At 38.7% G+C, this 24,547-nt stretch overlaps 1 protein-coding gene across 11 annotated transcripts in view; it reads left to right on the top strand.

The window, feature by feature from the left end:
* Positions 1-24,547, top strand: part of TFDP2 (transcription factor Dp-2) — a 171,666-nt gene that overhangs the window by 100,053 nt on the left and 47,066 nt on the right. For 8 of the 11 annotated variants that reach the window (XM_067737621.1, XM_067737622.1, XM_067737626.1 and 5 more), the window contains 3 exons: positions 15,591-15,694; positions 20,813-20,934; positions 22,506-22,553. In XM_067737621.1, coding sequence (XP_067593722.1) covers positions 15,591-15,694; positions 20,813-20,934; positions 22,506-22,553 — 274 coding nt within the window. Of the gene's footprint in view, positions 1-7,752; positions 7,888-15,590; positions 15,695-20,812; positions 20,935-22,505; positions 22,554-24,547 lie in introns of those variants that run through there. The other 3 variants (XM_067737623.1, XM_067737632.1, XM_067737627.1) reach the window with 2 other exon arrangements.

Consider the following 24,547-nt stretch of genomic DNA (forward strand, 5'->3'; position numbering starts at 1 on the left):
AGCCACAACTACTGAGCCCACGTGCCACAACTACTGAAGCCCGCGTGCCTAGAGCCCGTGCTCCACAACAAGAGAAGCCACCGCAGTGAGAAGCCTGGGCACCGCAACAAAGACCCAACGCAGCCAAAAGTAAAAATAAATAAATTTATATTAAAAAAACTGTGTCACTTATGATCATAAATGTAGGCATGACAGTACGTTACAGCATCATTAACAACAGTGCAGAAGTAATTGAGACTGTTAACCCTTCAATTTAAGAGCAATATATTGGCTGAAAAAAGACTTCTGGAGTGAAGTACCTGTGGTTCCTGCCTTATATGTGAACTCTTTAGCAAAAATTGATGTCTGGGGCAATCTGAGCCTTCGCTATTCATTTTTCTCCAATTCAGAATACCCAGAGAGTGACCGATGTAGATGTTCTCTCTGCCTTACATATTTTAATGCAATTAGAAACTGTTGACGGTGACCTAGAAATCTCTCATTTCTGGTGTGGAAGTCAGAGGGAAGATTTGCCGGACACCTACATTTTTCTGAAAAGAAAACCTTTTACGCCGTTGTTTAGGAGCAGGTATGAGTGTTGTGCCTTAAGTGTATTATGAGCTAACTCTGTTTTGCAAGTGGCTCCAGGAACCGATGGTGTAATAGCATTCTTCCTTTCTACCAAGTTTTAAGCAACCAGTTTTCAAGTGAACTTTTGGGTCTTGACTCTAAAACTGGAGATATCAGCAGGGGGCTTTGTTTTCGGCATTTGGCTCTCTCTTGCAAAGTTTGGCAGCTCTCTTGGCAATTTCTCTGACAGAAAGATGAAGAGACTTCTAACTGAGCACTTACTGTTTGCCAAGTAGACCCAGTAGAACTTATTTATAAAATTTAGCAGAATCTTTTTTTTTTTTCTGCGGTACGCGGGCCTCTCACTGTTGTGGCCTCTCCCGTTGCAGAGCACAGGCTCCGGACGCGCAGGCTCAGCGGCCATGGCTCACGGGCCCAGCCGCTCCGTGGCATGTGGGATCCTCCCGGACCGGGGCACGAACCCGCGTCCCCTGCATCAGCAGGCGAACTCTCAACCACTGCGCCACCAGGGAAGCCTTAGCAGAATCTTTTAATGGGCAAGATTTTAGTACAAAAGCGTTTGTTGATACTGGTGTCTAAGATTTCCTGCTCTTGACAGTATGGTTTAAATGTAGCTTCAGTAATAGCTCTCAGTGGAACATATTATTGAAATACGAAGTTGGTAACAATGCAATTTTGAATGAGCTACTTAGCATGACCTATGGAATATAATGATCCCTTTTCTTATTTGCTAAGGAAAAGAACTGCCTTTGAAATTCTGATTCATGGGTGGTCTTTGGTCTTTTTGAATTTGTGTCCTAAAGTTTTAAATTTATTTTAAGAACGCACCTTTTAAACTCGATCTGTCTGTAGTCATTGCCACCTTTTGTAAATACTAGAAAAATAGCTTCTCTTGACTGTAAATTTAAAATGATTTATTTGTTAACACTGTCTGGGGCAGGTTACCGTCTCAGAGGGTAGTGGGCTTCTTCTTGAGAGTGATTTCCAATTCAGTGCCTTTGGGTGTTGTAATGCTCATCAGTTCTGACCCTTGTGGTTGCGCCCAGCTGCGTTGATCTCCTCTAGCCATTCAGTGGCTCTTGGTACCAGATAAAATGTGCTGCTTTCTGTTCACACTCTTTTCTAGGCATGCGGACAGCGTCTGTGTGCCATCTGGCAAGTGTGTTGGCTGTGGTGATGGTGCTAAAAGTAGTGGTTGAAAATAGGCTAAACATTGAAAAGATACAGCATTTAAGAACAAGAGACAAAAATGATGATGATGATAATAATATAAGGGTCACTTGGCCCCTTCTCTTTTTAAAATGAAAATAGAGGTAAGTGTAGTAGAAAGAGTCTACTTAGACTCCATTACTTCCTGAATTTGAACAGAGAGGAAAGGGGCACTTGCAGCCGTTTGTCCCAGTCCTGCTTGATCCTGATCATCCTCTGAGGCACTTGTTTAAAATACGCATTCCCACCTGGTTTCTTTAGGTGTTTAGTGGAACCCAGAAATACGTATTTTGAATAAGAGGGACACTGCCCCCTCCCACTTTTGTTCACCCCCTTTGTATCCTATGTCCAAGCACATTTGGTAAGAATTACTGGGAAGGCGTGGAAGAACCAAGTTGTTTGAGGCCATATGGTGAACTAATTCAATTATTAATCAGAAGATAGAGTGTCCAAAACTGGGAAATTCTAATTAAGGAGGTGGAAGAGAAATGAGAAAATCAAGAATTAAAAGATGATCCTTGTCTGAGCAGGGTAAATAGAAAAAGGACAAAAGGGCATGTTTTAAATAAAGATAAAGAAGCCAGTGAAGAAGCAGTAGGATCCAGCCTCTAGATGAGATGCGTGTTTTTGGATGGACATCGAGAAAGTATTGAAAGGGAAGGGTCCTACAAGAGAAACCCAGTGAGAATGGACTAAATGATTTCTAAGATCTTTTAGCTTTGAGGTTTGATGAACTAAATGAAAACAGTTATAATATTCCAGATACTAGAGCTTGAATTAAGGAGTTCATCTAAGCAATGAAGAGGCCCTGTTTAAATCCTGACATGTAGGAAGATGGAAAAAGAAATGTTTTTCTCCTTTCAAGTTGAAGAATCCGGGGCATTTATGGTTCTGGATACCAGAGAAAGAGGGAGCTAGCTAATTGTTTTAAAAGGTGTCCTCCAAGTAAAAATGCTTATAGAAGCCAAGAGAAAAGACTTGATCCTCTAGGGAAAGTATGTAGGAAAGACTGACGTAAAAGATTTATTGACCCATTAGGAGTATACCCTGAGGGCTGTAGAACTGTTTTTTGTTATGGTCATTTCAAGGATCCTTTCTGTGGTTCTTTGGAAAGATTCTGGTGAGGTGGTCCACTGGGGGGAAATCACAGAAGTCCTGTGCTCTGACAGCTGCAAAAACATCCCGCCTTTGGCTTCCATGCCTGTGATATGTAGGAATGTGCATTTCAGATCTTCTGTCTTTATCTATGCGTTAAGGATACTTGATTTCCATTTTGGAACCACATACAGAGAGGGAGGTTCTAGAGGTCACTTTAACCATTATACTTTGGAGATATTATGAACTTTTATCTTCTCTTTCTCACCCTGACCGTTTGCAGTGATATTGTGGTCACCCACGTTAAAGAGTTTAGTAATGGATGGTGGCCTTTGGATTTAATCTTGGCAACTTTGGTGAACATGATTGAGTACAGATGCAACAAAATAGAACATAACAGTGTTATAGGGTGCATATAGGTAATGCACATTATAGTAGCTAACCTATAAATAGAATGAAAACTAAAAAAAAAAAACTGAGTATATTTAAACAAAACCGAATGAAGTCAGAGTGACTGCAAGGTTTATTTACCTTCAGTTCCCATTCCTGACATGCACCTTATACATGGATGTGCTGTATTTTACTATCTTACAGATTTGCTGTTTCCAGTTGGATATGTTGTCTTTTCAAATTAATTATGAGCAATTAATATGTGTTTCATTTATGAAGATAGTGCTGTTGATCTATTGGGCCTGAGTTATTTTTCAAATAAAGGTGATAGATATCCCCTGAGCCATCATATTGTTCCCCCTACTTTACTCTCTCTTCAGTGACATATGTTGCTTTCTAGATGGCCGGCTGAAATTAGAAATATAGTCTGAAGGTTGTGGAATCTTTGCTCTTTGCAAAATGAATGGGCCTATTCCAGAACCGGCCTGGGACTTGACCTCATTAGTACTGTATTTGAAACTGATCGATAGTCCTTTAAAACAGTTATTAACAAATAATTAAAAGGTAGTGTGGGAAGGAAAGAGATGCTTGACACTTTTCTTCTTCTGAGTCTCCTTATTCTCTGTTTGAAATGTTAATTGTGGATGAAGTGAAGCACATGATACTGTCACATAAGTAGGCAGATCAGTGGAGCAAATAGAAAGTCAATAAGGTAGACTTTCATGTTAGCATGGGGGAGGGGGAGTAGATTACTCATTAAAAGTAGCCATTTAGGAAAAATAAATTGGATCATTCGCTTCTCACATCAAATAAATTCCAGATGGTCAAGGATGTAAAACTTAAAATGAAGGCATCGAAGGATTATAAGAAAACATGGGGGATGTTTAATACAGACTTTAATATGTAACGAATGATAATTAAATTCAAAGAACAGCATATCCAACTGAAAATACCAAACCTGTAAGATGAGTAAAACATAGCACACCCATGTATAACGTGCAGCTCCAGGGTGGGAAGCGAAGATAAATAAATAAACTTTGCAGTTACTCCAGCCTCCTTTATTTTTATATTTAAACAGACTCACAGACCTTTTTAATGGCACTAAAGTCATAAAAGGAAAGAACTATGAGATGGACAGCATTCTTTTAAAATGTGGAAAGAAAATCATATATAAAAGCCAAAGACAAATGTCAAATTGGGAAAAATATTTTCAGCAGGTATAACAAAGAATACTCTTATTCCTTCGATATTTAAAGAGGGTCAACCAATAAAACAAATCATCAATAGCCAATAGAAAGTTGGTCATAATTCTCAGGAAGGAAAATTTAGATGACTTTTAAACGAAACACGTCAGTCTTATTCATAATAATAAAACCAAAATAAAATCAATGTGAGATACTATTTTTAACCTAAAGATTGACAACAATAAAGTTTGATAACACACTGAGTTGGTAAGGATATGTGGAAATGAATACATTTCATACATTTCTGAACAGGGTGAATTGTTACAGCCAGTTGGTACAACCAATGTGTGTAAAGACGTATGTGTAGTCATTGCAATATTACTTGTAGTAATAAAAGATTTTACTGTTAATCATGTTTGTAACACTAAAAGCTTTCCATTATTAAGGGACTCAGATAAGCTGCTAGAGCCATAAAAAGAAGTATTACATAGCTAATGAAGTAAATATTGAAGCAAAATTACATATGTATGTACGTAGTATGGAAAGACATCTAAAATAGGTATAGTATTGTTAAGTGGTAAAAAAGCAACATGCAAACTGATATGCAAACCATATGTGTAAGGAGAAAAGGATATGTATTGCATATATGTTTGTATATGCCTAGTGTATTTCTGAAAGGTTATATATGAACTGGCACCAGTAGCTGTCACTAGGGAAGGGAATGGTTAGGTGGTGGTCGGGGACGAGAGGAGACTTAGTTTAACTGTATACTCCTGTCTCCGGAATTTGTATCACATGCTTCCATGCAGACATTCATGTATTTGTGCATTCATTCATTCATTCATCCATCCAACAAATATTTGTCGAACTATGCTATGTCCCAGGCACTGTGCTAGGTGCTGGAGATACAGCGGTGAATAAGATAACGAATCCCCTGTTCTTATAGAACTTAACATTCTGAGAGTGGGTGCTTATATGATTGTAAGCAAGTAAATATAAATTTGCAGTACATCATATACAGATAAGTACTCTGGCGGAAAGTCATAGTAAGTGAAGAAGTGCTGATGTAGGGTGATCAGGCATCTCTGATACACTGACAGCTGAGCACAGTCTTCAAGGAAGCTGGGGAATAAGGCATGTAGCTATCTGCGGGAAGAAAGTTACTGGCAGAGGAAACTTTTAAGGACAAAGGCCACGAGGTAGAAATTTGCTTGTCATGGTTTGAGGAACCGCAAAGAGGCCTGGGTGAATGTAGTGGATTGAAGGGAGAGATTTGACAGTTGATGAGGTCAGAAAGGAGGGGTCAGGTGACACAGGGCTCTGTAAACCATCACACAGACTGAGATGCAAAGCCCACTGGAGAGCTGAAAGAGAATTACTCCACAAAGCAGGATCACTCTGACCGCTGTGAACAGCAGTGCTGTTCAGTAGGATAATGTAAGTCGCATAATTTATAATTTTCTAGTAGCCACGTTTAAAAAGGTAGAAAGAAACAGGTAAAATTAATTTGAATGATAGATTTTATTTAATCCAATATCCGAAACATTATCATTGAACATGTAATCAGTATAATCAAATTTTTAGAGAGTTAGGTTTTGATTACTTAGCCTTGAAAATCTGTATTTTACACTTAGAGCACATTTCTGTTTAGATGTTAAATTTTCAACAATTGAGGTGAAATGTAGTACTACCAAAACAATAATGCTGTTTTTAATGGGAAAATATTTTATACTGCTTCAATTTTTAAATTTAAATTCGTTAAAATTAAATACGTTTAGAAATTAGGTCCTCAGTTGTACTAACTACTAAAGTCATGCTTTATAGCCTCTGACCTAGTGACTACTGTATCGGAAGGCTTGGGAGTAGTTTTGTGGGGTGAGGTGGGCCTAATGCAGGACAGGTGGATGAATCAGGAAGATATTGCAATAATTCAGTCTAGAAATGGTGACTTGGATCATAGTGGTAGCAGTGGAGTGGATGAGAAGTGGTTATATTCCAGATAACATTTTATTTTATTTTTTGTAAACATTAAATCATTTTTATTGTGGATATGGATACAGACATATAGCAAAGAACTAAGGAAAAATTTAAAATAAGGACCACCATCATAAATGTAAACCAGCAATGTTCTGACACAGCCACCTCTTGCTACATAGATTGTTTGGGGTTGGTTTTTTGTTTTTGTTTTTACATTGGCCATCTACCTTTTTTTTTTAGTATATACAATTTTTTTAAAAAAATAAATTTATTTATTTATTTTTGACTGTGTTGGGTCTTCGTTTCTGTGCGAGGGCTTTCTCCAGTTGCGGCGAGCGGGGGCTACTCTTCATCGCGGTGCGCGGACCTCTCACTGTCGCGGCCTCTCTTGTTGCGGAGCACAAGCTCCAGACGTGCAGGCTCAGTAGTTGTGGCTCACGGGCCTAGTTGCTCCGTGGCATGTGGGATCTTCCCAGACCAGGGCTCGAACCCGTGTCCCCTGCATTGGCAGGCAGCTTCTCAACCACTGCGCCACCAGGGAAGCCCCAATATGCAATTTTTAAAGGTTACTTTCCATGAACAGATACTACAAGACATTAGCTATGTTCCCTGTGTTGTACAATACACCCTTGAGCCTATCTTACACCCAATAATTTGTGCCTCGCACTCCCCCACCCCTATATTGTCCCTCTCCTTCCTCCCCACTGGCAACCACTAGTTTGTTTTCTATTCAGGATACATTTTTAAAGATAGGACCAATAGGATTTATTAATGGATTGTATGTAGGCTATAAGAGAAGGTCAACAGTGATCTCTTTTGGTCTAAACAGTTGAAGAATGGAGTTGACATTTAATGAGATGAAGAGAGAGATGGGAGAAGGAGGTTTCTGGGTGGGATGGGGAACAGTCAGGAATTATATTTTGAGAATGTTAAGTTTGAGATGCCTGTTAAACATCAAAATGGAGATATTTGAAATGACAGTTGGATACATGAATCTGAAGTTTGGGCGAGAGGTTTAATCTGGAGAAATATACATGGGAGCTGTCAGACCACCTAGTGAGGAAGAGTTGACAGAGAATAGTCGGAGGACCGATGTAAGGGGCTCCCGAATGGTTTTAGAGAGGAGGATCCAGCCACCAAGACTGAGAAGGAGAAACCAGTGGGTTTGGAGGAGAACCAAGAGAGAACGGAGGTTTGGATGCCAAGTGGAGAGTGTTTGAAAAGAAGGTGTGTTTTTGTTTATTTTTTTTTTTTTTTTTTTTTTTGCGGTACGCGGGCCTCTCACCGCTGTGGCCTCTCCTGCTGCGGAGCACAGGCTCCGGACACGCAGGCTCAGCGGCCATGGCTCACGGGCCCAGCCGCTCCGCGGCACATGGGATCCTCCTGGACCAGGGCACGAACCCGCGTCCCTCGCATCGGCAGGCGGACTCTCAATGACTGCGCCACCAGAAAAACCCAGAAGGTGTGTTTTTAAAAAGTATCAGATATGGCTGGTAGGTTAAGGTTAAGTTGAAAACTGAGAATTGACCATTGGATTTAGCAACGTGGAGGTGATCTTGGCAAGAGCTGTTTCAGTGAAGCCGAGGGGCGGGAATGGGAGTGGGTTAAAGAAAACAGAGTGGAGAAGTGGACACAGCAGATGTTGACAGATTTTATGAGTTTTGCTGTAGAGCGCAACAGAAAAGAGTTGGTAGCTGGAGAGCTGTGTATGGTTAATAAAAGTTGTTTTGTGTTTTGTTTTTAAGATGAAAGAAAAAATGCATGTTTATGTGCTGGTAAGAATGACCCAGCAGAAGGGGAAAGATTGTGATGATGCAGGAAGTTTTCAAAAGAGAAGGTAGCTGGAGGGATGTAATTTAGACAACTCCATGAACTACCTGTTTATAAAATAAATTTTAAAAGTAGATAGCAGAAGGTAACAGAAGAGGAAAAGCAAGAGGATTGTATAATCTGTAATTAGCTTCTTACTAATAAATAATGAAATTGCCTAGGTCACTTTTTCCCATTTTTTAAATTAAGGTATATTTTACATGTATATAGTAGAATTAACCCTTTTTAGCCAAGAGTTCTCCGAGTTTGACAAATACATACATACACCACCACAATGTAGGTCATTTTTTTTTCAAATAAATTTATTTTATTTATTTATTTTTGGCTGTGTTGGGTCTTTGTTGCTGTGCGCAGGCTTTCTCTAGTTGCAGTGAGTGGGGGCCACTCTTTGTTGTGGTGTGCAGGCTTCTTAATGCAGTGGCTTCTCCTGCCGTGCAGCACAGGCTCTAGGCACGTGGGCCTCAGTAGTTGTGGCACGCGGGCTCAGTAGTTGCGGCACACGGGCTCAGTAGTTGTGGCTCGCGGGCTCTAGAGCGCAGGCTCAGTAGTTGTGGCACACGGGCTTAGCTGCTCTGCAGCATGTGGGATCTTCCCAGATCAGGGCTCGAACCCGTGTCCCCTGCATTGACGGGCGGATTCCTAACCACTGCACCACCAGGGAAGCCCAATGTAGGTCATTTTTAAACTTTTTAAACTTATCTTTAGGGCTGTAAGTTTACCTTGTCCTGTGAAGTTTGGACCCTGTATATATGGGATATACACTACTTCTGATTTGAGGTATTTAGAAACCCATAAAATAAGCATATTCTTTCCTATAATAAGTTACTAATTAGGTTCTTCTGGGAGAATGTGATATAGGCTTGGGTGAAGATCTTCCCCAAAGCTTATTCAGGCCAAAAATAATTTTTCCCCCAGCAGGTCAGTACTGTGAAAAATAATTTATGTTGGCTTCATGTAGACAAACCACAATTATTTGACTGAATTTTTCATTTTAATTGGACATATTGAAGGTGATTAACTATAACTGAAACCCCCCAAAGGATTATGAGTGAAAGAAGTCTTTGGTGTCTGGACAATTCTAATGGAAAACAGAAGGATTCCAGTTACTCAAGAGATCGAAATAAAATTTGAGCCGAAATTTTGTGCCTGCGCAGGGTTTGGCGTAAGTGTTAGCTTTTCTTAGCCCCTTTCCTAGGTGATCGATCTCATTTTAGTTAATTCAGGGAGCTGCCAGCACCAAAATCCAGGCAGGTCTTTAAAGTTTTGTTTTTAATAAATATATCAAGTGTCAGGCATTGGCTTTTGGACAGTGTCAGGACCCTGTTGCCACGGAGCTATGAATTAAGGCCAGGTACTTAAGAAAAATTGTTTAGACTTGGTTTGGTTTACTCCTAATGTGGCTGAAATTTCAGGAGACTGGATGTTTATAACCTATTTAAATGTCCTTTTGAGTCCAAAAAATTATATTTCTGCTGCTGAACCTAGTTGATTCGATGAAAGCAAACTGTGTCTGAATACGTGGCTGTTATTTCTGGATATTACAATTACTGAGATCCCAGCAGAGCCCCTTGAACCGCTGCTAAAACAGATTTCATTTTTGCTGATTCTAAAACGCAGGTACTTCATTTATAGATCGTCACCTTGTTTCAGCAGCTGTGGCTGATTCTCTGTCACTGTCTTTTTTTTCCTTCAGAATGGCAATAGCTTTTCCCATTATAAAACAGGTGCATGCATGTTCATAAAACTTTATTAGTAATAAAGTATAAAACAAAGTAAAACACTTCTCCGTACTACTCACCCAGAGCTAACCTCTATTATTGTTATCTTGCCAGACTCTTTATGCGTATGTAAACGTATGTGTATATGTAGTTTTTAAGGTAAATGGAATCATACCATTTAATCATCCTGTCTTATAATGGGAACATTCTTCCATGGCAATACATACTTGTAATTTTTTTAGGGACTTTATAATATCCCATCATATGCATGTACCAAAGATGTTTAAACATTTAAATTGTTTCCAGGGTTTTGCTTTTATCCACAGTGCTGCAATCCTAGGACATGTGTAACTCTTCTCATCTGCTCAGATTATTAGGATACACATCCCGCAGAGGAATTGCTGGTCAGAGGGTATACCCATTATTAACTGAGATGTTGTTGCAGAGGCCAGGGATCACCTTGCCACTTAGGCAGCAGAGGGCAGTTGAAAGATTATTTGTTGAGGTAGAAAGAGCCTTTAAAATGTGTATAATTGCTTATAAAGCCCTTACTTAAAAATTTATACTCTAACACACAATCCTCAAACTCCTCTCTAATTACACTGTCGGACTGCCATCCAGAAAGGCTCTCCAATAGTGTTAGCCCCTTGACTGCAGTGGACAGTTCACTTGACCTGAGTATCCGTAGCACTTAGCATTAGTACTTGGCATACAGTAGGTGCCAAGTAAATATTTTTTTTATCTATTATTTTTTTATTTTTAAAATTTTTGGCCTCACTGCACGGCATGCGGGATCTTAGTTCCCCGACCAGGGATCGAACCCGTGCCCCCCCTGCAGTGGAAGCAGGGAGTCCTAACCACTGGACCACCAGGGAATTCCCTAAATATTTTTTAAATGCACCCATTTTGCCACATCTTTACCAACTCAGGACGTTATCAGACTTCTTAATCTTTACCAATCTGGTACATTAAAAAGTTTCTTTTTGTGTGTGTGAATTATTTATTTTTAAAACTAAGCATCTATTCCTGTGCAAATTTGTTTACCAAGTCTGAGATTTGTCTTAAGTGTATTGGGTCTTTTGCTGTTTAGAAAATATTTATTTTTAGGTAGTCAAATCTGTCAGTCTGTTTTCACTTAAGATTTCTGAATTCTGTAACATGCCTGGAATGTTTAATTTTTATATTTAAGCATTTGGTCTTTCTGGGATTTATTTTTGTGAAAGATGAGAAATCTAAGGGTTTTTTTTTATCCAAATGGACAGTTTCTTGTCTCAACAACATTTCTTAAGTAATCTACCCTTTCTCCATTCATTTGAAAAGCTATTTACCATATATAAAATTTTCATGTATAAATGAAGTAAATTTTGGACTTTAACTTCTGTTTTGTCAATTTCTTTGTCTGCATCTTAGCCAGTGTCACATGATTTCAGTCCCTTTAGCTATGTAATAATTCTGAAATCTGCGAGGCTACAGTTCCTCTCTTCCCCATTATTCCTTTTTTCAAAATTTTCTTGGCTGTTCTCTGTCTTTACTCTTCCAGAAACACTTCAGAATCAATTTTTTAGGTTTATTAAGTTCCATCTAAATTCTTTGATATTAACTGCCATGACAGATCTGGCTTTAACGAGGTTTTTCTATTTTTTTTAAGATTTAAATTTATTTATTTATTTATTTTTGGTTGCGTTGGGTCTTCGTTGCTGCACGCAGGCTTTCTCTAGTTGTGGCGAGCGGGGGCTACTCTTCGTTGCAGTGCGCAGGCTTGTCATCGTGGTGGCTTCTCTTGTTGCAGAGCACGGGCAATACTCGTGCTCAGCAGTTGCAGCACGCGGGCTCTAGAGCACACAGGCTTCAGTAGTTGTGGTGCACGGGCTGAGTTGCTCTGTGGCATGTGGGATCTTCCTGGACGAGGGCTTGAACCCGTGTCCCCTGCATTGGCAGGCGGATTCTTAACTACTGCACCACCAGGGAAGCCCTTTGTTTTTTTTAATTTAATTTTTTAAAAATTAATTAATTTATTTACTGATTGATTTATGGCTGCGTTGGGTCTTCGTTGCTATGCGCAGGCTTTCTCTAGTTGTGGCGAGCAGGGGCTACTCTTCGGTTGCAGTGCGCGGGCTTCTCATTGCGGTGGCTTCTCTTGTTGTGAAGAGTGGCCTCTAGAGTGCAGGCTCAGTAGCTGTGGCACACGGACTTGGTCGCTCTGCGGCGTTTGGGATCTCCCCAGACCAGGGCTCAAACCCGTGTCCCCTGCATTGGCAGGCGGATTCTTAACCCCTGTTCCACCGAGGGAAGTCCCTCTTGTTTCTGTTTTTGACCTAAGTTTTATAGTCTTAGTTTGTCTTTACTGTTAAGTTTCAATTTAGGGTTATTCCCTAACCTTAATTATCTTTTTTTTTTTTTTTTGTATGTTTCTTGCTTCACTGTTTTTTGTAAGTTTTTGGCTTTTGTTTCTAATATGGTGTATCACAGATGATCTCATCTTAAACATTCAGCAGCCTTAAGGTCATTTTAAAAAACTATCTGAGGGCTTCCCTGGTGGCGCAGTGGTTGAGAGTCCGCCTGCCGATGCAGGGGATGCGGGTTCGTGCCCCGGTCTGGGAAGATCCCACATGCCGCGGAGTGGCTGGGCCCGTGAGCCATGGCCGCTGAGCCTGCACGTCCGGAGCCTGTGCTCCGCAACAGGAGAGGCCACAACAGTGAGAGGCCCGCGTACCGCAAAAAAAAAAAAAACCACATCTGAGAGCCAGACTTTATCATGGCTGGGTTCTTCCTCACATGGATCGGTGGTGTTTCCCCTCCTGTCTAGGACTGAGTTTATGGCACATGTCTATCAATTACAGACCTGTTCCTCCCTCTGGAATTATAAATTAGTATTCTCCAGTTAAGTGAATTCTTAAACAGGTGAATAACCGTATTTGGGTTATAAATATCAAACCGTATTTGATAACGTAGAGGCATGTTGTATAAAAGATCAGTTGCACAGTTACAGAGAAAGGAAACTATTTGCTAATACCAGTTGGTCAGTCATGTTTAAAAACAATAAACAAAGGACCTGGTGTTTAAATTTATTTCACCTGTTAAAAAGTAACAAAAGATACAATTTAGGCTACATTACAGGAAGCATGGCATCCAGATTAGGAAAGGTAATAGCTCCAATCTGTGCAAATCCAACAGTTTTTATTGTTTCCTGTACCTCTTTGGGGCCAGGGACTAAACCAGGTGCTAGGATACAAAGCTGACAACATAGCCTACTTATAGTAGAATTACAAGTAGATAATAATAGGTTTTATGAAAAGCCAGAAGAAGGGCATCCAAGACCTAGACCCTAGAGGCTGGAGACGCCTAATAAGGGGGAGGTGACACAGACAGCAGAAGCTTCGGAGGTGGAGCTATGGCCCTTTACTGCCTGTGGGACCTTGTACAGACTGTTTAACCTCACTCCGTGTTAATTTCATGTGTAAAATGGAGTCATCAATAATATATGTCTCACTGTTCTCCTAAGCATTAATGAGATGATGTATATATGGGAAGCCTCTAGAGCAGACCCTGGAACTTGGTGATTTCTCAGAAAATGGTAAGGAGTACCATTTTGAAGTGCTGGAAGGTAGGCCTTGTCCCAGTAGAGAGAGACTTCCAGCAGAAGGAAGAGTGTGCATCAAAGCTGGAGTGGTTGACCTGGGGCCTTCCTGGAACTGCAAAGTATTTAATCTGATGGGAGCCTAGGGTGCATGTGGACAGAGTAGCTGAAGATGAAACTGGGAAGGGAGGCGGGGTGAGATCTCCAAACGGGAGCTTGTGTGTCATGTGAGGAGTCTGAGAGGCATTTAGGAAGTGTCATGGAATCTCTGAAGGCCTTAAATAGGGGAGTGTCCAGCACAGTTTCCTCCGTGGAAAGACTGGTTTGTCACAGATGTGCAGAGGGGTAGGAAAGCTGTTTGGATACCCAGTCGGGGAAGTGGGGCTCAGCTCTGGCTGCACCTTGGAACTCTCTGGAGAACTTTAACAGTCTGGTGCCCAGGTTGACTCCAGTTCAATTATATCAGAAGCTCTGGGGGTAAGACCCAGGCACTGGCATTTTTTATGGCTTCCTAGATAATTCCATTGCACAGCCAGGGTTGTGAACCTCTGGATTAGAGAGTAACTGTTTTCAAACCGGATTTGATAAAGTTCCAAATTAAACAAGCACCAGCAATATAAAGGAACCAGGGTAAGAAGGTAACAAGTAGGATGTGGTAGTTGGTTGAATAAGGAGGGGTTGATGGTTTCTGGTTCGGGTCACTGGGTGCATGATGATCTATACCAAGAAGGAGAAGCAGATTTGGGTTACTGGGCCTTGCTGAGTGGGCATGAGAAAGATAAAGAATTTGATTTTGAAGTGTAGAATTTGAGGGGAAATAATACAAGGCAGAGGGGCAGAGAGAGAAGCTGAGGGAAGGAACCGGTAGTATAGTTGAAAACTCAGAAGACAGAGTAAATAATTGATGCGTGAGTTCCCTGAGAAGACAGGAAGTGCAGAGCAGACATGAAAGAAGTAATTTATATGAGAATCTTCCACTCAGAGAGAAATAAAAATATGTGAGGGTGCTGGTAAGTTCCCAGGTTGAGGAAGAAGAGCCTGGTGGCCTGAGTTCCTTACTGCAGGAGACCTACTGAGAGTTAGGAGATAAGAGAAGGGCATTCAAGAGTTGGGCAAGCTTTGGGGGAGCTCAGGAAGGGGGAGGGAGAGTGAGAAGGAGGTGCCTTTCTGGTCCTGCTCTTAAATGTTGTTTTTTCCCCAGAGTTTCAATATTGACCCTCTTTCACGCACTTCCTGTGTGATCTCCTTTGTTATATTGGATTACACTCTTATCTTCTAAGAGGAACATTGGTAAACTGACGTTTGTCCAGAGAAGTTAAGTAGTTGACATGGTAGTTCAGAAAATTATTGGTTGGCTTTTCATTTGGGGGGAAGGCATTTTGCTACCTTAATTTGAAATTTAAATTGTTGAAATCACTTGAAAACACTATACAGATCTCATAGTTTCCACCATCAGAAACTAGGTGGCATCATTTATTTCTCCACTGTGATAAAAATCTCAGAACACTGCCAACTGAACATTTTGAAAACATGTTAGCTTTTAGTATAAAATGTTATACTGTAAAGAAATTCTAAAGATACTTATTTTATTTCATGTTATACTTCATGCATTTATTTTTGTTCTGTGATTTCTAATAAAGATCTAACTGGAATTCTCAACTCTGATATAAACTATGATGTGCATTATGAACTCTCAAAATGTTTTTTCCTCTAGAAAACCAACTTAATGTCCAGTAGTTGTCAGATAAACCAACTTTCCTCTAAAAAGCCAACTTTTCCTCTAAAAAACCAATGTCCGGTAGTTGTCAGACAGACTGAACTATTTATTTTACAGGTGTGCTGTTCTGCAGAATTAATTGTTCTCACTACAACAAAGCAATAGTTGGTTGGCTTTTCAGTATGGCTCTTTGGTCTTAACTTCCTTATTAAGATAATTATAGATTACTTAAGCACAGCTGGTTAGGACCATGGATGCATAGATAGGTAGAAGGTGGCCTTGATATTGCAGAACATTAACCGAGTGTTTTGATATAATTTCAGGTAACGTTTCATTTGTTGCATTTCCAGTTTCCAGCACCAACTCACCAACAAAGATTTTACCAAAAACCTTAGGACCAATAAATGTGAATGTTGGACCCCAAATGGTAAGAAAATCATCATATCTTAGGACTTGAAACTTTGCTTAGGCAAGACTTATTTAAAGGAGAGTTGTACCAAAGATGCTTGGTCAGATATTCCAGTTAATTTCTTATCTCAGTCACTTATTTTTTAAAGTTTTGTTTTTACCTGAATGTAACTGATTAGTCTTACGAAAAAGAAAGTCGTTATACTCTTCAATGTTCAATTTTCACGTACTTGAATCTGTGGATTCTGAATGTGTTAATATTAAGGTTTTTGCTCCCTATATGAGACTTCTCTTGTTTTCAGTTGTTCGATTAAATTGATTTGAAATCTGTTATGTTTTATGTTCTCCTTTTTCTTGTAAAATAGCCTTTACTGCACTAAACCGTGTAATCTCATATAAATTGAATATCATATAAATTGAGTATGACCCAACAGTTAATCTATATTTGGAGCTACTAATTTGAAACTCTTTGATGAAAGGACATTTAGGAAGAAACAACTCACCAGTTCATTTTAATCTTTAGCAGTAGAAATAATGAATTAAAATGGAAAGTATTTAACTGTTTCTCTGAAGGTATTCCATTAATTATGCTAGAGCTTAAAGTATATAGCACTTTTAAGAAAGCTTTATTTATAAACAGAGTTGCATGCAGCTAATCTAAAAACTATACCTAATTTAAATGGCCTCACCCACCATTAGCAAAAGTATGTAAACATTTGAACAGTAACTCTTCATTGTCAGTGTTTACATCTTCTTATCTATAAAGCAATAAGCATAAATTTTGTTTGTGATGTACGGTACTGTGGACTATGTTAAATGCACAATTATTTAGACAGAAATCTCTTTTAACATTCTGAATGGCTTCAGAAAACTTTGAGATCTTAAGCCATTCTAGACACAACATTTTTCTTGATCCCTTGAGGACTGTTAATCATCTGCAGAATCCGAGCTAAAGATGTTGCACAATACTGTAACTATGAGAAGAATGTAATCTAGCTCCAAGCCTCTTAGAAACTTAAGCTCAGGTGAATATCTGCATTTCAAGGTAGTTCAGGGTATATTTTCAAACGTTTGCTAAGCATTTGCCCCTCACCAGCCACTACAGGAGGTGCAAATGAGATTATACACCTGACTTGAAAGTCGGTATTTTGAGATGTGATTATATAAACATCAAAATTAAACAAACAGATGTGAACTTTCTTGACTTTGACTCTTACAGCACTCTTCTATTTTGAAAGACTGTTTCCTCTTGGTATTTCAGTGATGCTGCTATGGCTCAAATTTGAATTCCTCTTTTAGAAACATAATTGTTCTTCCCATTGTCAGTTTAAACTAATGTACATGTAAGCCTTTACACACTTCAGTTCTGACAGTGATAAGTAGTCCTGTATAGGACGTACCCAATTACTGCAAACCTCAGAATCAGCAAAGCAAAGGTCAGACAGAGAGGAGATTTCGGCCTCTCCTTTGAAACAGGCCAGCCCAAGACCTTCATTTGTCTTCCCAATTCTGAGGTGCTTTTTGTAGTTTTTAGTCCCTAGGCAGGAATCAGAGTTTTCTTTTTGATTTCCTAATATATCGTGGAACCCCAGCGAGAGCCACTCTCTCCTCTTGCTTGTCTCTTTTGAATGTTGTTCCCTCACATTCAATCTCTCATCCATGATTTTAAAAAATTTTTTGTTAGAAAATTCTTAAATGAAACCTCACCTGTTTCCTTCTTACAGTTGTCTTTCTCTACTTGCCCTTTAAATTTTACATGTCCCTTTGGAAGCCAAATCTTCATGGTAGATAGAAATTTCAAAAGGCCTCAAGAAAAAGTTGTTTTCTGTGTTTCTAGAAGCTAGTTCAGCAGTAACTGTTTCACTTTGGGATACGTGCTCTTTTCTTAAAGGTATCTGGTTTTATGGGAGGGGAGAATGGGTACATGTATATGCATGGCTGAGTCCCTTTGCTGTGCACCTGAAACTATCACAACATTGTTAATCAGCTTTATTCCAATACAAAATAAAAAGTTTAAAAAGAAAAAAAAAGGTATCTGGTTTTTTATATAAGATAATCTCATGATTATTTTAACATGGTTAAAAATTGCTTGTTTCTTACAGTGAAAATGAAAATTTTGTCAAATAATGAAATCCTTTAATATAACACTTTATAGTTATATAGAGTCTTTCTTTTCAGAGTATAGATTCTCTCTTGGCTTTTCTTACTGTAGATGGCAGTAGTACATAAGAAAATCTTCAGAATGAGGTTCAGTTGCTCTTTGATTTATGGCTAACTGTAATCTATTGTCAAAGAAACCACATGATTACATTTAAGTTAAGGATGTCTGGTTTTTTTGTGGGGAGGTGAGGAAGACTTAAATTTAAAATAAATGTTCATTTTCCTTATCAGATTAACTGAATACTATTTTAGTTTGGGATTTCAAAATTAAGGTTCCGTTTTATAGCGCATATGTGACTTATCACCTATGTGAACTAATTTTCCTGTGTTCGTTGACTTCCCTTTGATTTTGTTTCTTAAGGCTCAGTCACTGTCACTGTCCTAGTTTAAGAACTCATTGCGTCTCATAAGGATTTCTAACTTGTGGTTCCAATTCAAGTCGAGCATCCCACCAGTTCGTTCGTTCATGAAACGTTTGTTAAGGACTTCCCAGGCCCTGTGCTAAGAGAAAGGAACAGAGTATTGCTCATGCCTCTCAGATCAGGAAAGAATAGCAGCTGACAATCTGACATTAAGGAAGAAAAATAGAGTAGAACATAACAATTTATTTCCAAAGTCATTCTCAATAAAGATAACCAGCTTTTCTCTATGTCCTATTTCCCTTCCTCCTTTCTTCGTCTTCTTTTTTTCTTTTTTTCCTACAAAGCCCTTTAAATCAGGTAAAACCAAGCCTGTAGGGTCCTAATAACAGATGAATAAAAAACTCCTTAGTAATAATACTGCACAAGTAATGCAGTCTGTTTCATGGGTAAATCAGAATGCTTAGATAAGTTGCTTTCTGGAGACTCCTGTTCTAGGAATAGAGTAGACCAGAGACTGATCAAACGCTCAAAATTTCCCTCTCAAGCTCTCACACTCAGGGTCAGCATGAAAGAGAACATCTGAGTGTGTGGTGCTGTGATTGGTGAGAACTATGCCCTTTTCTTACAGGATTTTATATAATCCTTTCTAGCATATCAATGAACAAAGAAGCTACTCTTTTCCATCATTTTAAAAGCTGGATCTTCTGTCTCAGTTCAATAAATATTTATTGATTCTTTCCTATGAGAGTCCCCTAGCACTATGGTAGGCCCCGCAGACACTCTCTACCTTTAAAGATCGTGCATTGAAATGGAAGTGAGGAGGTGGTGTGGAATATGTGCAGGGCTAGGAGGTACAAACACCTTGTCTAGTGTTCATATTTTCTCATGAGGCAGACTTCTGAATGCCCTCTTTAATAATCCTTGGTATATTAGGAGAATCAGAATTCTCCAGACATCTGTCAGTATTTGTTGTGTTTTGTTTTTTTTGAACTATAGAATTAACATATTAAAAGCATTTCCTAAGCATTTGTATGTAGTAACATCTCCCTAGCCCCATTAATACCCCCATTCCCTGGAGCATGCCTTTATTCTATTATTTATTTATTTATTTACTTATTTATTTATGAAAATACTTAAAGATATTACTAGGGTGCCAAATTATTTTCACCAATGAAAACTATAAGACCTGGAAAGCAATTTGGCAACACAGATCAAGAAACGTTTTTTACAAGTCCATATCTTTGGACTTCCCTGGTGGTGCAGTGGTCAAGAATCTGCCTGCCAATGCAGGGGACACAGGTTCCATCCCTGGTCCGGGACGATCCCACATGCCATGGAGCAGCTAAGCCCATGCACCACGACTACTGAGCCTGCGCTCCAGAGCCCGCGCACCACAACTACTGAAGCCCGTGTGCCTAGAGCCCGTGTTCCACAACAAGAGAAGCCTGTGCACAACAAGGAAGAGTAGCCCCCACTCACCGCGACTAGAGAAAGCCCATGCGCAGCAATGAAGACCCAACGCAGCCAAAAATAAATAAATTTTTTAAAAAAGAGCAAATTAAACCCCAAATAAACAAATAATAAAAAGTGAAAATCAATAAAATAGAAAACAAAAAATATATAAAAACAATAAAATAAATATTTATTTTTGGCTGTGTTGGGTCTTCATTGCTATGCACGGGCTTTCTCTACTTGCGGCAAGCTGGGGCTACTCTCCGTTGCAGTGTGCGTGCTTCTCATTGCCGTGGCTTCTCTTGTTGCAGAGCACGGGCTCTAGAGCGCAGGGTCAGTAGCTGTGGCACACGGGCTTAGTTGCTCCGTGGTGTGTGGGATCTTCCTGGACTAGGGCTCGAACCCATGTCCCCTGCATTGGCAGGCAGATTCTTAACCACTGCGCCACCAGGGAAATCCCCAAAATAAAAAAATTTTTTTGGAAAAGTCCATATCCTTAGTTCCATTAATTCCCTTTCTGGAGTCTATCCATAGGAAATAGAAATTAAAGCCAATATCATTTTACAGAAATGTTTATCACAGCATTATTTATAATATTTAATATTTGAATATTCATAAAAATCTAATAATAGGGGATAATTAATCCACATGACAGAGTGTTTTATGGTCTTTAAAATGTCTTCGAAGAATATTTAATGACATGAGGAAATGCTCTTGAAAAAAACAGGTAAAATTATATCTGTATAAGAATCCAAATTGTATTATGTCTTTGTATATGTTGTGGACTGTGAAGAATTAATTTGCTGTTACCCCAGTTCTAGTAAATAGAGTTCAACTGAAATTAGTTTCCATAATTTCAAAGAAAGCTTTTCATTTTTCTGATTTTTAAAATGTTGTCAGTTGCCAACTTAATCCCTCCCAATTGCTGTTCACTTGCTGAAATCTACATTGTGACTTCATATCAGTATTCAGGATACTTGTGCTTTAAGATCTTAGAATATAAATGTATCAGAGGTATTGCTTATATTTAGATGATTGATATTAAGTACATTTTAGACAGTAAGGTTTACTCCTTGTGTATAGGTTAGCATTCAGCATTATTTTCTGCCTGTAGGGTTTCCTTAATAACTAAGAATATTTTTTTCTTTGTCCTGACTTTACAGATTATAAGTACACCACAGAGACTAACCAGTTCAGGAAGTGTTCTGATTGGGAGTCCATATACCCCTGCACCAGCAATGGTTACTCAGACACACATAGCAGAAGCTACTGGCTGGGTCCCTGGGTAAGAGTGGTACTGCAAATTACCATTCTTAAAAACTTTTTTTTTTAAGTTCTGATCTTTTTTTCTCACTATCTTGTCTTCTGTTCTTGTTTTATGTTCTTAAAAACTAATATGTTTCCTTTAAGATCACCTATTTTATTTCACTTTATATCCTAGATATAAATCAGCTCTGGAGCAACCATTTTAAATTTTATTTTATTTTATTAATTAATTAATTAGGCTGCACCACCACAGCATGCAGGATCTTACTTCCCCAACCAGGGATTGAACCTGTGCCCCCTGCAGTGGAAGCGTGGAGACCTAACCACTGGACCACCAGGGAAATCCCTGGAGCAACCATTTTTAAACAGAAAAATAGAACAATAACTTGTAACTGAATCTTCTTTCTTCAACTCTGAAAGAAGACTACTTTTTATGATTGTGACATTTAGCCACTTTGGAGATGTAAAAACTGCATTTTATATTGTTTTAACAAACATTAGAAAGGAGTTTTATATATACATGTGTGTGTACTCAGAATTTCCCCTTAAAACCAGCATGTTTATTTCCTTTAAAACCAGAAAAGGAACTAGGAAAAAGAGCCCAAATATATTAAAACTTTCATTGAGTTTTATCTTCGTTCCTTTAAACACTGGGCAATTAAATCAGTATCCCTTCTTTGTTACTCATTTGCCACTTTTAGTATCAAATCTCTATGTTTCTTTACCTGTAAAATACCTTTATTCAACCTTTCTCCACTCCTTATCATTTCACCATCTCATCCTTCCATAAAAGAAAAGAAGTAGTAAAATAAATGATTCCGTTTTAGTTTGTCACTTTAGAAGTTATTTCCAAGGTGGCATGCCACACTGGTGGTTCTATCATTGACTTACAGTTGTGAGTTCTAGCAAACAGTAAATCTTGGTTGAGTAAGAATCTCCTTGCTTCAAGGATATTAAAGAAATGAACGAAATAACAATCCTGGCAGAGTGCTGTAAGCCATACACACAGACAGAGACAGAAGAGTTTCATGTGTATACATAATGTCTTTTCCATTATCGAATAAGATGAAGTGACAGAGTCACCTGTAATTCCTTTGCCTTTATTCAGTCGTTAACAACATTTCTCATGTAGATCTAAGATCTAAAAATCTTGGATTTTTTCATAGCCTTGAGAGAGAATTTAATGAAAGCCAAGCCTGTGCCAGTAGCGTTGGCCGACTTTGGAGGTGACCAGAGTTTGGCTCTTTTCAGCACCAGCTGTGCTGTATGCTGGGGGCAGTCTGATTATCTAATGTTTTTATAGTCATTTCTCCCAGAGCAAATAAAACTTTTCTATGCCTTCTCCTCTATAAACCTGCAGTATTTTCCTCCCTAAAGATTCATTGAGTTCATTTCAAACTGTGGCTATCATGTTGCGATGTCTTTGTCCAGTGATAAAATTTAAGTTTTTATTTCATGTACGTATCTTTTATATTTGTTACTTTTGTGTTTGGATATTTTCAATGTGGAATTAGACAAGTTACAATAAATTATTCATGAAATAAAGTTCTTTATGCATGTTCTTTTTATGGTATCTTTTTTTCTTTTCAGTGATAGAAAACGGGCTAGAGAATTTATAGACTCTGATTTTTCAGAAAGGTGAGTGTAAGTTTAACTATTTTGTTTAGGAGGTGCTACTGCATAGAGAGGGGTTTGGTGCCCAGACTCTAATGAGATGTTTTTCTTCGTATAACTTTAACTTTGTTGAGTTTCTACCGTTATTTCATTCCACATGGAGTATTCTGCTTCATTCGTCATTACATAAATTTATTGTATTTGTGTGGTTTCAAAAGATACTATTCTGTGAGTAGACTGTTGGCAGTATGCCATTTAGCCCCCTCCCTCCTTTTGGGAGTTGAAGTGTTTTGCCAAAGTGAATACTCCCTATTACCCCCAAATACACAAACATTTTAAAAACAAGTTTCGTTGAACACATTTAAAGGTCATAGTAAATTCTCACTTCGTTTTTTTCCTTCCAGCCTTATTGAGATATAATTGACACACAGCACTGTGTAAGTTTAAGGTATACAGCATGATTTACATACATCATGAAGCGACTATCACAGTAAGTTTAGTGAACATCTGCCATCTCATATAGGTATAAAATTAAAGAAATAAAAAATAAAAATGTCTTTCCTGTGATGAGAACTCTTAGGATTTACTCTTAATAACTTTCATATATAACATACATCAGCGTTACTCTATCATGTTCTACATTACATCTCACCTTTTTCTTAAATAAGACATCCAGTGTAATATAACCTTTCCTTAGACTATTAGGACAGTGGTTCTCAGTTCTTGGTGTGCATCAGAATCACCTGTGGTCTGTTGAATAAACTGTAATTGCCTACTAAGTCAGAAACTCCAGGATTGAAAACTGTCACTTTAGGGTCGTTATTTGAACTTAAGTTCAGTGTTCCACAAAAGCCACTCTACTGAATATCGTATTAATGTCACACTATGTTAAAACAAGACACGTAATCTCAGAGGCTGTTGAGTTCTGTAAGATAGTTACTATTTTAGATAAAACCTTGTCATCAGTGCTTTTTAAAATTTACTTTTGATTCTGAGATTTTGGAATTGCTTTTGTCAATTGTGTTTTCATCTCTTTTCTCCTGTTAGGTCGTCTGCTTTCAATACAATAGTTTTCTGTTTCTCCAGTTCCTAGTTGCTTTCTCTGATTTGCTGTGCACTGAGAAACTACTTGGCCAGATGTGTTAGAATTCAGTCTAAAATAAAAGTGAATAGGTTCTGAGTGAGGACCTTGGGGCTGTATAAAAGAATGTGTGTTTTCTTGCATTGACACTAGCTCTGCTTTAGTTCCTTGGTGGCCTTTGTAGTTTACTTCTCACATCTTAACTGTTTTGAACAGATAAGATCATGTCTGAGGAACTGCTATATCATATAGACATATATGGCGAGATGGTCTTTTCTCTCTAATGGAAATTATGGCTCATACTGGTTTTTCTTCATGTATATCCTTGGAAAGGGCAGCAGCACACATTTTTTTTTTTTTTTTTTTGAGGTACGCGGGCCTCTCACTGCTGTGGCTTCTCCCATTGCGGAGCACAGGCTCCGGACGCGCAGGCTCAGCGGCCATGGCTCACGGGTCCAGCCGCTCCGCGGCATGTGGGATCTTCCCGGACCGGGGCACGAACCCGTGTCCCCTGCATTGGCAGGCGGACTCTCAACCACTGTGCCACCAGGGAAGCCCAGCACAAGTTTTTTTAACCATATATTTAGCACTATTTAAGGCCTTAAAATGGAACTATTCATTAGTTATGATTGGTGGCACCTATGTATTGCAAATAATATAAAAAACAAGGTTCTTTTTATTCTTTATAAGAGAGAAAACTCTAAAGAGCACATATAAAAGTACCAGATTAAATTCTTTGGTATAGCCACTGATTCGACTTTCCCCTTCTACATTTGGTTCAGTGGCCTTTTTTCCTAGTGCTTTTTATTATTCTCTTTCTATTCTTTAATATAATTTTTCTATAATGAATCCCGTTCCCTCTCCCTAATCAAGCCACAAAAATTACTACGTGTGGTTTTCTTTTGTTGTTGTTGACCTTACAAATGTTATTTTCCTC

This window comes from Pseudorca crassidens, chromosome 5, assembly GCF_039906515.1.
Source record: "Pseudorca crassidens isolate mPseCra1 chromosome 5, mPseCra1.hap1, whole genome shotgun sequence".
In the NCBI taxonomy this organism is placed as follows: domain Eukaryota; kingdom Metazoa; phylum Chordata; class Mammalia; order Artiodactyla; family Delphinidae; genus Pseudorca; species Pseudorca crassidens.